Source organism: Nothobranchius furzeri, chromosome 7 (assembly GCF_043380555.1).
Source record: "Nothobranchius furzeri strain GRZ-AD chromosome 7, NfurGRZ-RIMD1, whole genome shotgun sequence".
NCBI classification, from domain to species: domain Eukaryota; kingdom Metazoa; phylum Chordata; class Actinopteri; order Cyprinodontiformes; family Nothobranchiidae; genus Nothobranchius; species Nothobranchius furzeri.
In genome coordinates, this window is record NC_091747.1 from 58,755,722 (window position 1) to 58,770,098 (window position 14,377).

General features: G+C 40.3%; 1 protein-coding gene across 2 annotated transcripts in view; it reads right to left on the bottom strand.

Annotated features, from left to right (window-relative positions):
• gpr158a (G protein-coupled receptor 158a) overlaps positions 1 to 14,377 on the bottom strand; it is an 82,376-nt gene that overhangs the window by 25,254 nt on the left and 42,745 nt on the right. For both annotated transcript variants that reach the window (XM_015955462.3, XM_015955461.3), the window contains exons 3-5: positions 10,488 to 10,590; positions 7,034 to 7,260; positions 6,588 to 6,656 (exon numbers count right to left, since the gene is read on the bottom strand). In XM_015955462.3, the coding sequence (XP_015810948.3) occupies positions 6,588 to 6,656; positions 7,034 to 7,260; positions 10,488 to 10,590 (399 nt within the window). The remainder of the gene's footprint in view (positions 1 to 6,587; positions 6,657 to 7,033; positions 7,261 to 10,487; positions 10,591 to 14,377) is intronic.

The following is a 14,377-nucleotide window of genomic DNA, read 5'->3' on the forward strand; positions in this document are numbered from 1 at the left end:
TGACCCAAGTATTGCAGATATTTCCTAATGTTGTGATTCTCGTACATATGGCAATAAAACCTAATTCTGATATCCGTGTCATTATTCCCACCTGTGCATTTTATTATCTGTTGGTAATTTGGTAAAAGCAAACAAACATTTTTGTTGAGTTCGACCTTAACTCGAGCATCATTTGCTCCTTGAAGATAGATGGTTAATGCCAAAAACTTAAACACCATCTGAGACTACATGACAGCTATAATCACCAATCACTTAGAGCTAGGACGCTTCAGATAATTAGCTCTTGCTGGAGATAATTAACAAATAACACTTCAAAAAGGAAGTGGGTGGATTCTTTTAGTGGAATAATACAATTAACAGCAGAGAAGACGAGAAGCAGCAGTGTGTCATCAAGCTGTGATGTGCAGACAAAGCTAATGTGTAGCATGACGTGGTTCGGTAACTGATCTCTTTCTCTTGAAGGTCGTGGTCCTGAAGGACATCGAGATGTTGGACCACATTCTCCGCTACATTTAAAGTAGAATCAGTCGTTGCTCGTTTTTAACAGTATAGCTGGTACCAGGTGATGTGGTTGAACTGCACTCCACTGCAGTCGAGTGTCAGCCACACCTCCGGCTTACTTGGCCACTCTCGAAACACGGCTCAGGGCAGTTAGCCTTTTTAAAAAAAACCTTCCTCCTCCCTTTCTTCTGGTGAAGGAGGTGAAGAGAAATCCTCCAGACCATGAAGTGTGCTGCTTTTTCCGTGTGTGTGTGTGTGTGTGTGTGTGTGTTTGAGTGTGCTTTAAAACTGCCTGGCTGATGATATTTAAAGGCACACTTTGCAGTTTTACTGTTAGCACCCCCCAGTGTCGATTAATCACCAAAGCAAACTGTTCAGCTGTGTTCGTGATCTAAAACAGGGGTTGGGAACCTTTCTGACGACGAGTGCCGTTTGAACTGTTGCATTGAGAATAAACATATAATTCCACACGAACTTCCTCCTTTTCATCGCCAGCCCTTACACACAAACACACGTTGCCAAGGCAACCAGCTAAGGAGCGATTCGCCAAGCGAGAGGATGGACAGCTGCATGTTTGAGCTTTGTAAATCATTAAGAGGCTACACATTCCACAAACAAGAACAAAACCAGAATAATTCTGTATATAAAGCAGAAAATTCTGTCTGTTACATTTTTTTAAAACACCTTCTCTGATGAATGCCCTGCATGCCATTAGTTAATCCTTCATGTGCCGACTGTGGCAGGAGTGCCAGAGTTGTGACCCCTGATCTACCATGTCCATCATGTCAACTCCACTCCACAGCTCCCTCCACCAACAGGGACTGGAGCAGCATCTCTGAAGTTGCAAGTGTGATATTCTGGCCGGTGGGGTCGGAGGACCAGTTCAATAAACCAGTAAAGGGTCATTTTAGCACATACTGGCTCAAGAAAATGATTTAACTGTATGAAAAAGTTGCATATCCTTTTAAGAAAATAAAAAATGAATGGTGAATTTACCCACATTGGCAGCAGTAAAGCACTTGTTGAAATGAAAATGCCAAAATAAAACAAATGAGTCATGCAGCTGTGTGCACGCATTCCTCTTTAGGTTTAAAGACGACTAAACCCACTGACCAGTACCAGTCAAAAGAACAAACAGTGCTGCAATTCAGCTTTTTGTCATGACAGCCTCTTTGAAAAGTGCTACCAGCTAAAAGAGGAAGCAACAATGACTCTCAGCCATTTATTGTGCCTGTCTCCATCTGAGAGAAGAATGAGTTGCTGCAGCTCTGGGAATCTTTCTGTCACAACAAAGCTCTCATGCTACTTTTAATGTTTTGACATGAAAACGTCGCAGTCATCCAGTTCGCCTCTTCCTGGCTTTATATGGTCATCTCTCTCTCTCTCTCTCTCTCTCTCTCTCTCTCTCACACACACACACACACACACACACACACACACACACACACACACACACACACACACACACACACACACACACACACACACCTCGTGAGCCAAAAGGAGGATGCCGGTAATGGGGCGCTGTAAGAGCAATGGATCCGTTTTTATATGAAAGCTGACACTCCCTGCCACGTGGGAAGGGCACATTTCTGGAGGGAGGTAATGGTTTCTTCTCCTGCTGTTCCCTGAGGTGGTCCGAGTGTAAATTACATCCAGCTTGGCTTCTGTACAAAACTGGAGGTGCCTCTCACCATTCCCTTCCCTCCTCATCCTGAGAGATGTTTCCATCGTTTCAACCGGAGATGTACCAAAAGCGAGTCCAGTCTACACCGGGCGTTGATATCATTCTTTATCTAGTCTCTTAAACTCTCTCTCTGCTCGTGCTGGAAAATGGAAACCAAAACCTTTAGCTGCTGGAGACTCTGCAGGGTTTTGGAGGAGAAGAAGAAGAGGAGGATGAAAGGATGGCTGAAAATGAACACAACTCCTCGGATTTATTTGAGTGAGATTGAACGTGTCAGAGCAGCTTGGATGGAAGGCAGAGGAACGGTTGACAGGCTGCGTTTCATGGTCTGTCATACGAGGACGTACCATCTTCTGCTTGTACTGTTTCTCATTAGTCCCCTGATGTGCTGTGAAGTCCTGCCTGCCATGCCGTGCACAGCAAGGCCAATAAACTGGCCTAAAGCCAGTATCTGACTCAGATGGAGACACATTGTTTAATTGTTTTTTAATGCGTCTAAGGAGTTTCCAAAATGTCTTGAAAATTTTGCAAAAACTCTCAATTTCCTCTCTCAGCCTCACTATCATGTTGCTTGTATTTAAAAGGCTTTGTTAGATCATGAACACATGACACAATTAGTGATAATCATCAAACAAACAAACTGAACTAATGTTTTGAGATCAAATATTCCTACAAACGTAGCTAAATAAGTACCAAAGGTCCAGAAATGCTAGAAAAAAAATGAAATAATGCTCAAAGCAATATAATGAAGCTGGAATTGAACTCAGAGCAGAAACTTAAGTTAAAAAATGCTCACATTGAACTAAAATGAGCGTTTTTTTCTACAAAGAAAATAAAGTTTATACGTGGTGAAGATGCAGAATATGTTTAGCAACAGATTCAAAAGGGTTAGATTAGTGATAATTATCAAACAAACAAACAAATACTTTATGTTAAACGTACATTTTGAGATCAAGTATTCCTACAAACGTAGCTAAATAATTACCAAATGTCCAGAAAATGCTAGGAAAAAAAGAAATGATGCTCAAAGTAATATAATGAAGCTGGAATTTCACTCAGAGCAGAAACTTAAGTAAAAACATTTAACTAAAATGAGTAAAAAGCACTGAAATAAAAATGAAGGAAAATGAGCGTACGGTATATGTTGATGTTACGGGTCATGGTCATTTGTCTTGATTCAGAACCTTTGAGTAAAACTTTCTGATAATTTCACAGATGAAGCAGCAATTAAAACATTTTCTTCTGCCTTCCTGAATAAAAATCTAAGGCCCTGTCCACACGTAGCCGGGGATCTGCCAAAACGTAGATATTTTTCTACGTTTTGGCCTGTCATCCACACGAAAACAGTTTTTTTCACACAAAAACGAATCTTTTTAAAAACTCCGGCCAAAGTGAAGATCTGTGTTTTCTCCGTTTTGGGTGTCTGCGTGTGGACAGACAAAACCGGAGTTTTAAGGTCCGCAACGTCACTTTCCGCGACAAAAAAATGCTGACATCACGTGTGCGACCTGTGTTTACACTAGCCGACAGCATGGATGCCCTCAGAGCTGCGCTCGCTTCATCAATTGTCCAAGCGCTTTCTGCTTGTTTGTTTTTGCAAGCGGAATTACTGCTCCTTGCGGAAGACCACAGACGAAGGACGAGGTTAAGAACGGGGGAAGTACTGCCGCCTACAGGTCTGGCATGTCCTTAACAACGTATTTATCCGGGTACGTGTGGACAGTTTTTTTTTAAACGAGGTGGTGTGGATGCAAGTTTTTGGAGGGGCGGATATTCGTTTTTAAAAAAAAAACCCGGCTATGTGTGGACTAGACCTAAGAAGCCACACAAGACTAACCAGTCAGTCCAAAGAATGACCTCCTCACTGTAGATTTTTTTTTTCATGCTCTGCTGCAGCTTTGACGGGCAAAACAGACCGCCTGAATAGTTCTGCTTGTTTGAAATGCAGAAAACATATTTCTGTGTTTGGAGCAGATCTTTAGGTGTTCAGGAAACATTCAGGGTGGAGAGACATTTGGATGAAGAGGGGAAAAAATGGAATTACTTGAAGTAAAATGTCAGGAACAGGGTGAGATGTGTGTCCTGCTGCTTAATAATCGTTCAAAACAAAAGCAGCGGCGACAAACAGCAGTGCTGGAACATTTCTGGATCTATATTTAGACTGGAAGCGAATGCGTGTCGCCCCTCGTAGCCTCGCCTGGTGCAGGATCCACAGGGGAGACATGCAAATGCACCAGGGTGGAGATCAGTCACATGCACCGCACCATGCAGGAAGATCTTTTCACACCACTGAGCAAAATGTATCATCCTATCGAACAAGATCAGTCTAGTGACTATCTCTGCAGAACTGGTAAAAAATAAAAATAAAAAATAAATTTCTCCCAGCTCAAAGTGAAACATCTTTCTATTTTTAGCATCCATCACTACACCAGCTGGGTACAGAAATATCATTCATTCAGTGAGCAATAACCCTGCAGGCTCGCTTTCATTCTGCACTTTGCAAACCTTCCAGGTCCTTGTCGCCGCAAATTGCATTGATTAGCCTGCTCTAAATCAGCTGCCTTTAATTACGTTTACTTCATATTGCTTCACTAAGCACACAGCGCCACATGATTGCAACTAAATTGTGATTATCCTATCCCCGAAGCACTAAAGAAGAAGATATAATGGCGGTTCAAGGTAAATCAATAGTTGTGCGGGCGTTGAGTGGAGTCTAATCATCTGAAAACAAATCATGAAGTGGTGAAGAATTTGGCAACAGAACATTTTATTGGTGTGGATTAAATAAATCTATTGTTCAAGACTTTATTGCAGTTTGTGGTTAATCAAGCTTCAGTCTGTAGTAAATGCTGGGCTAAACTGAAAAGTAGCAATAAATAAGAAAAAGTGTGAAGCTGATGTCATGAACCATTTGTTGTCTGATTTGCTGTCGGGACATCCTACAACTACAAAAAATAAACTTTTAAAGTTTTAACAAAATTTGCCATTTGAGCATATGTAATGATTTTCTCACCAATCAAATGCAACACAAAAGACGGTTATTAACCCTTTGATGCATGAATTATGAAATCTTCAACCATGATTTTTTAACAACTTTTTTTTATTGGTCTTTATGTGTGAATGAAACAAATTTCAACAATTTTTTTGTAAAATTTTATAATTTACAAATAATTCATTACATGTCCACCTCAGTGGACAATGTGCATTCTGAACGTGAAATATGGTCGCTTGGCTTACTGAAGTCCAAATGGAGGGGCTCAAATGCAATTAAGTCTTCAACAGCTGTGCTTAATAGCAAAAACAAATATATAACAATTTTGAGTACCTGTCCACTGTAGTGACCATTATGCATCAAAGGGTTAAAATGAATGTTTTGATTCAGTCATCAGTGTCCAAAAGACGGAAATTCAAGAGGAATAAGCTCATAATTTATGCTAAAAAAGCTGGAAATAAAAGATTTTTACATTTTTGTAAATGACTCCTATCAAATAGGGAGTGACTTTTTAAATCTGGGTTTAAAGTTTATTATTAAAACACAAGTTTAGAGTTAATAACTTTCCGAATTGTAGAGAAAATCCATCAAAAGTTGAATTAGTTGAAGTTTTTATTCTGTTTACAGGTCAGAAAGGGAAGCAAATGATGAGAAGTGTATATGAGTTTGAGGAAGTAATATTAGTTCAAAGGACTTTTAACCATTCTGTGTTAAATGAAATGACCCGCGCTTGTACAGCGCCTCCCAGAGTAAGGACTCCAACGCGCTTTACACTACAGTGCATCATTCATCCATTCACACACACATTCACACACTGATGGTGACGATGTAGCTACAGCTGCCCTGGGGCGCACTGACGATGCTGAGCAGGTACAGGTTTTTTCTTCCTGTAAATAACTTTCTGAACAGACTTACTTTGGAGAAAAAGTGTTTTTAACCCGGGACTGATCACAGAGGCTAAAAAGCCCATTTTTAAAAACAAGTTACCTGTCTGTGTCTTTTCTGTTTGTTTAAAATTCAAACTTCTCCCTAGTTTTAACCCAAAAAGTCCAAACATCTGTAATATGTATGTTAATATGTGCATTTTTCTTATGTTCTCCTAAAGTTCTCAATTAGTTTTGGATGAATAAGAAATAATAATTCATTGATATTTTTTTTTTACCGGCTGTTCCTCACTAGGGCTGCAGAGACAGGGGTGGTTCTAGGAGGTGCCCATAGTGGGCAAGTGCCACCCTGTCAGAAAGAAGCAGGAGAACCAGGAAAAAAACCTGTCAACTCCCCTAAAAAAGGAGGCTGCTGGGATTTTAACCTGCAACCTTCCTGCTACGAGTCAACGCTATGCAGCCCGTGACACATTTTCCAAGGGAAAACAGATGTTTATTCAGTGAAGATGATCAGGTTTCTTACCGGGAAGTACAGAAGAAGAGCTCCGCATAGAATCGCCTCCAGCAGAACGAGTCCTGATGCTCTGATACTCTGATACCCAAAAACACAAAAAATAACAACATTAGATTTTGTCAGGCAAATCTCTAAACATGCAGAAAATGAGAAGAACACTGAATTAAATCTATTCAGAGGTCGCAGTTTCACATGAATGAAGTTGTAGGAGAACCGCGTTTCTCCTTTGTTTATTTTTTCATGGACTTTCTGTTCTCCTCTTGCGTTAAATATTGTATTTTTGCAACGTTGCGTTCTCTAATTGACAAGATGGCCGAGGGCCTTTCAGGCAGCAGAACGCAGCTGAGGCTTTCCTTTAAAAATACCGTTTCTCCTCACTATGAATGGATTTTATTTTGTTAAACAGGAAATTAACTCCTAATCTGTATGAAAACAATCATTAATCACTTAAACACCTTAGTCCTGCGGAAGTGGTAGATGAGCACCATGCTGATGAAGACGATCAGCATGCAGAGGCACTGAAAGGAGAGCACGGCCAGACGAAGAGCACCATCCTCCAGCACCACGCAGGGGGAGTCGTCCTTACAGTAGGCGCAGTTCTGATGACACGGCATGCAGTCCATGGAGGAGCTGTCCTCTGAACCTGGACCTCCAGCTGCAGCCTCTCCTTTTCTACTGGTCTCTGTTAAAAAGAAACACACCTCCAATGGTCACCTGAAGCTCTACCTTTCATTCAATATAAAAAAATACTTTTACTTGTCAGGTTTAAATTTGTAACTAACTTTTGCTGCCTCCTGGCCAGGACTCCCTAGAAATTGAGGTTTTTAATCTCAATGGGAACTTCCTGGTTAAACAAACAAGCAAATAAATAAATAAATAAATAAAATAAAAAAATAAAAAATAAATAAATGAATAAATACATACATATGTGAGAATGAAATAATATTATGACCTTTGAAGAGGATTAGACACACTAGAAAGTAAAAATAAGTTGTCCATAAAATTTAAAGTGAGTTTTATTTGAATGTTTAAAAAAAACAGAGTAAGCAACTTTGGAGTCGCTCTATCGCGTTTTCCTTGCTAGAATCGCCCGGGAAAACTCTATTAGCTTCGGGTTAGCATGTAGCTAATGTCCCGCTGATCTCCGGCTGTGGAGCATGAGCTGATGTAAAAGGCCATGACGCCTGGCTACGATCGCAGCAGTCTGAGACTCTGCTTGTAATTTAACAGTTACACATTAGATCTCCACCACCAGCGTGACTTCAGCCTCGCACGGGAGCCAGGCAATCGAGCAGGTGGGCTACTCCGGTCCCCGGAACCCCTTGCTACTTGGGTTAGCTAAGATAGTTAGTAGCTACATTGGCTCATTTGATCCACCCTCAGCTCCAATTCTTTTCCCATTTTTGGATTGTCTGGGCGTGACGAGACATGTGACACAGTCAAAATGGCGTTGATGGGAACCTCCCATTTGGAAGTGAAACCTTATAATTCAAGCCTCTGTGGACATGAATTGTCCAGCGTATATGTCGATGGTCACCACAGGAGAAAAAAATCTATAAGCACGCTGCACCGTCTCCACAGCTGACAACTGCAGCGGCCTAGTAAACCAGGGATAATAATGCACAAACACACTGACGAAAACAGACATGACATCATTCAAGCTGCACTATTTTTGACACCAACACGTGGAATGATCCTGTGATTGCTCAGGAAACAGAGATAAATCCTGACAACACCCAAAAATGTTTTTTGGGACCAAAGACAAACTGAGTGTGTTTTGGTGTGTGCAGAAATCCCATGAGGCTGGATAGCTAACAGCTTTTGGACTTAATGGAGGCTGTGTTTTAAAGGACCTACTGTCGCTGAGAATGACTGGGATTTTTCTTTTCACAAGACACCGGCCCATTTTCCAAAGCTGTACGATTCTGCACATCACTGATCCTCTTCAAAAGGAGACAACTTGTCTCTGTAGCAGCGAGTCGTGTGCAGCTCTCACTGCTGAAGTCGAGGAAAGCTTACAGCAGCAGCAACTTGTGTCTCAGACTTGTGTTGAACTGGGAGGTTCCCATGAAGAGGCTGGTTAGGACCCCATGCAGGCCTCCCTGCAGCTTTCCACTGGCTTTGCCTCATTACTGTCGCATTCACGAGGATCAACTCAGGCTTTTACACATAACTCTTTAACCCTCTCAGGCTCAAAATAAGTTTTGATAAAAGGACGAACAACTAAGTCCTTCAGGGGTACATCTGAGTTCAAAAATGCTCATGAGATACGTACGTGGAGTAACCAGGTAGGTTTTAATGTTGCAAATCTGCAACGCCTGCCTCCAGAGGGTTAAAAACACATCTGAACTATTTTTGTGTGTGAAACGGGAAACGTAACGTCAAATAAGAGTGCATTAATCATGCAAAACTAGACAAAAGGAAGCAAAATAGTTAAGCTGAAAAATCTCTGCACAGAAAACTAACTATTAAAAAAATCTGATGCTTCTTTTTTTTAGACTTAAGTTCTGTCAAAATCCTCCTAATAAACCCAAGTCATCAGCTGTATTTCATTTAAATATAATCTGCTGCAAAGCAATCTTCTAATCTGAGATTAAAGATAGCATCTGGTTGCAATTAAGGATGTTTCTGCAACACCATGTTAGTACAAATTGTACATTTCTGAATGTAAATGTCAAAAATATGAACAATAACTATAAATAAAAAGTTTCAATAACAACATTTGTATCTTCTAGTCCTTTATTGAGATAGGAAATTTAAAAAAAAACAGTTTTTAGTTTAGAAAACTCAAATGTACTTTTTTTTAACTTTCGTCCTACTTTCCTGATATTGCATTTAAAAACAACATTTCCAAACATCTGTGTAGCATTTAGACAGGTCAGAACAGGAAATGCATTTAGTGCGTGAACAGCAACTGGCTGAAAGTGATTTATGGAGCTGTAAGTAAATGAAAGTCGGCTCGGTGTTGATGGATCTGGAAAATTAATACTTGGGATTTGAATTTATGAGCCGATGTAATTAAATTAAATAAAAAGCCTAAATAATGATCTGATTAAAAACGAGGGTGGGAGCCAAATGTATGCATGTTACTGAGCAAGTTAGATTGATATGAAGCAATTAATAATGTCAAATATTCATAAAATTATTAATTCGATTACATTTCCGAGCCCTAAAGTTCTGTTTCTGTGAAATGGTGAATTTGTAAAGTAAGCAGGTAAAGTCAGAGGTGAGTTCAACACAAAGGTGATGAATCCTGGTCCCTCTCACATGCATGTGACACGGCCTCAATATATGACGGTTCGGGATGCCCCAGCGCGTCAGGAGACGATGAGGGACGCACTGATGACGCAGCGTCCCAGAGCGTCGGTATCCGACGCCGGCGCTGACACGGACATTAGAACGACTTGTGAACTACTTAACCTTCCCCTCACCTCAATCCTAACCTTAAGGCCACAGTTACTGACCCTACCGTTAGGATTGTGGTGTGACCGTCCGTGTCCGTGTGACCGCGGGCGTCAAACACTGACGCCAGCGGAGCCGCGTGTCCCTGATCGCCGTCTCCTGGCGCTCTGGGGCGTCACGATTCGTCATATATCGACGCTCGGTCACACGCGTGTGAGAATGTGTTGCCCCTGCTGCGAAGTTTAAACAGCAGGTGATTATTAGGCTGTTGAACAGGTGAGTCAGCCACTGAGTCAGGAGTGTGACTGGAAACCTTAAATTTAATATTTTACCTGATAATTTGTGACTTATTCTAACAAATTTCAACCGGCTTTTTATCAGCACTATTTGCCTTTCGTTGCCACTTCTTCTACGCGGGAGAAAAAAGCTAACTTCTGAGCTCCTAAATATAGTTTATCTTGAAAGGAAGAACATCTAAAGCACAAATCTGGTGTTGCTGTGACTCACGTTTAAAGCCGTTGACGGCCACTCTGCTGGGATGGTAGAATCCGCTTTTGCAGCTGCACCGGTACTTGTCCAACACAAACCCGTGTCCACGGAGCGGCAGACACTGCGAAAGCACATGGAGCACATCAAGCACACAGCAACAGGGATGAGTCAAAAGTAAACCTGAAGAATGAGTTAAATCTATTTATTTTATTAAAAGTTGGACACACTCTAAAAAATTACGTGTAGAATGAAATGTAAGCAAACTTACATTACTTACATTTCAGCAGCTCTGTTTAGAGGAAGCAGCTGACATATGTTATTTAGCTCTTTCCAAGTTTCCATGTGTGCATGTGTGTGACATAAACTCGACATCTTTCTGCTTAAAATGACTGCAACACGACAGCAAAGTCCTGCACCTCGCACGGGAAAATGAACATTTCTGAAACTTCTCTGTGAATGCCACTCATGATCCATCCTCAACAGTCCAAAAACACGAAATAAATGTTTAAGAACGGAGGATTTCTCCTAATTAAAACTAATCAATATCTAAATTCACCTTAAATGTACTGGTTTACTTCCTGGGCTGTTTTAAGATATTGATTTTCATTTGTGTTTCTGAGCAGAGATCATAAGAAGTTATGATTGCCCAGACACGACGCAGGAGTCAGAATACCAACAGTAATTTAGTCGACAGCTGACACAGCATGACGCGTTTGTGACCCGACTAAACGAGCGGCTGGTGTGCCGCTGCTCACAGCGACCGGGACGCTGCACATCTGAAGATGCAGCTATTTCTGACAGTCTGTCAGCTCCTTGGTGACTTCTGAATGAGCCAAGAAGCACAAAGTAATTATCAGGTCACTCCTAAACAAACAAGATCCACCTGAACAAAATACAAACTAAAAACACGTTACATTTCCTTTAAGTAATATTCGTAAGCGCCAATTTAACCAGGGACGCAGGGGACATGTCCCCACTGATATTTCTAAATGACGGTGTTGCATGGACGTAATTTTTTTTTGGGGGGGGGGGGGGGGGGGGGGGGGGGGGGCATGCCCCCCCACTTTTTCCAAAGTCAAGTTTTGACCCCTGCACTTTCTACCATCCAAAAACAATATTACGCTACATTAAATTGACACTAGTTGAGCTCTAGGACCAAGCAGAAAACAACCATTTGTGTTGAAGCCTGTTTCCCATTAGAACATACTGTAAAGATCCCCCCCCCCCGTGTCCCCCCCACTTCTAAAGTGAAAATAACATCCAGTGTTGTCTCCTCTTCTTTCAACAATGTGATCTGTAATTTTTTAAATCAGACATCCAACCCGTACCAGAGCTTTGCTCTGTGGCCGATCCAATTCCTATTGCAACGCCAAGCTTCCACAAGCAACTACCCTGAGATTCACATTTAGCCAGTGAGGAGACATTTGGGGGACAACTGTATATTCTAGTTTCAGAAACCTACCTTAGTTTATGTAAACACAAGCCAGGAGAAACATTACTCTTACAAATAATAAACAGCCTTGCAAACCATCCTACACACACACACTGGCGACGACCCATGGACAGAGCTCAGTAGTACTGGTGAAATCTACGGTTGTCTTTCAAACTGTCTTTGCATGCAACTGGATAGCGCCAGGACCAATCAGAGCAGTGAACAACATGACAAGAATCAGTCAATGGGGCAGTCTGCCACATGTAATAATTTTTCCAAAACAAAAGGACTTGAGTTCCTCTGTCTGTTCATGTCTCAAAGAAAAGCCCAAGTCAGAAAAGTTTATGCCAAAGAAGAATGAGTTGTGTTTCTCTGCCGGTATTCTAATAAAGGAAATAAAGCTCTGCCGTAAGGTCCTGTGGGTTGTGATTGGCTCAGCCTGAACTTAGTCGAGCTAATGGTGCACCTGCTGAGACTACAACGGAGCACGACTAGACTGACCTGCAGAGCGAAATCCTTCACTACTGCTACCGTTTGGCTAACTAATTGGGCCATTTTAACAAACTACAATTTTTAAAAAAAAGTGTAATGTTGACTTTGTTTGATACTTTTTTTTAATTAAAATAAGGTAGAAGTTACTATGTTTAGATATTTTTAAGAAAACCAAAGAGAGATGTAACCGATAAAGCCAATTAATGAGGGAAAAAGTTAGAATTTCACCTGCTGTACATCCTGTTGGCATTAAAGTGGAAGGATTAGTCTTCAAGATGAATAAACCTCCAGAATGGAGTCTTTGATTCTGTTTTTGGCTGCTCAGTTGTGGATTCCTTTGTTAAATTCCACCTGGTGCAGCACACGTCAGGAACTCTGATTTGATCTTTAATTCCCCAGCAGACATCTCTCCAGGACAGCTGGTGCATGCTGCAGCAACTACCTGCCAGAGTTAATATGCCCACCTCATGGAGACATGGGGGAAATGGCCAAAGAGGTGTGTGTGTGTGTGCGTGCGTGCGTGTGTGTGTGTGTACATTTTCAGTGTGTGTGTGTGTGTGTGCGTGCGTGCATGCGTGCGTGCATGTGTGTGTGTGTGTGTGTGTGTGTGTGTGTGTGTGTGTGTGTGTGTGTGTGTGTGTGTGTGTGTGTGTGTGTGTGTGCGTGCGTGCGGTGCGTGCGTGCGTGTGTATGTGTACATTTTCAGTGTGTGTGACAGGCAGAACCAGGAATAGCCCTGGCAGTACATCCCAGTCCTGCCCGCTGCGGTGACAGATGAAGGGCTCGGATGTGAAGTGTGCTGAATGGGAAAGCAGCTCCCGCCTCCCAACCACCTGCCATCGGTCACATGTGAACTCAGCCAGGAGCTGTCGTAAAAACTCGGGCTAGGGACGAGATTTGTGTGTTTCTCCCCCGAAGAAGTGTGGGAAGGAGGAGACTACTGAGACAATCAGGTTGAGCGTGATGTTAATACACATGAAAATCCAACTAATACTGTCTATTTTTATATTATCTGCTAACATTTGTCCAATTTGTTTTATGTCACAATGCATTATGGGGAGTACTGGTGTGGAATAGTGGCAACTGTCCACATTGTATAAAAAACTGGACAGATGTTCTCTTTTTATGCAGAGTTCTGAAATATCTGGCACCACAAAATAATTGAAGGCATCAATAATTATTTGTATTTATTTCAACAACTAATACAAAAACTAGAATAGATTTAATAATAATAATAATAATAATAATAATAATAATAATAATATATTATTATAAAATAGTAATAATAATAACAACAACAACAATAATAATAACAATAATTATAATTATAATATAATAATAATAATAATAATAATAATAATAATAATAATAATAATAACAATAACAACAATAATAATAATAATAATAATAATAATAATAATAACAATAATAATAACAATAACCTAACTTAGTTAGAGATGTTTCCCTACTGACTGAGTGTCTGGCTCATTACACTATAATACCAATGTGTTTTGCTCAAGAAGCTGAAATAACCATTTGAGCAGACAAATCATTTTGATATTTTATTCTTCTTTATATTTCACCGTGCTGAAAAAAATCATATTTAGATTTTAAAAAATCTGAAAATAAAAAATAATTATTTGCAGTAAATAAAAAATAAATGAATGAAAAATGTCACTGTTTATAATGTTATCAATTAAAACAGTTATTTGAAATAAATTGGGTCTTTTAGCAACTTGATAAATTCTAATAATTGGGAATACATTTCTATTTAAATGTATTTAAATTGATCTATTTATTCCTATTTACTAACAAACAGCAATGATTCTGATATATTTCACAACTGAAAATATTATCTGTACTTAGAAAAACGCCTGAGTAACAATGAAAGTATAGACTCACAGCATTTCTTGAACAGATAGTTTGTTTAGAAATACTTTGATGAATAATATGATGAATTTTGTCAAATCTTGAAAAAAAAATT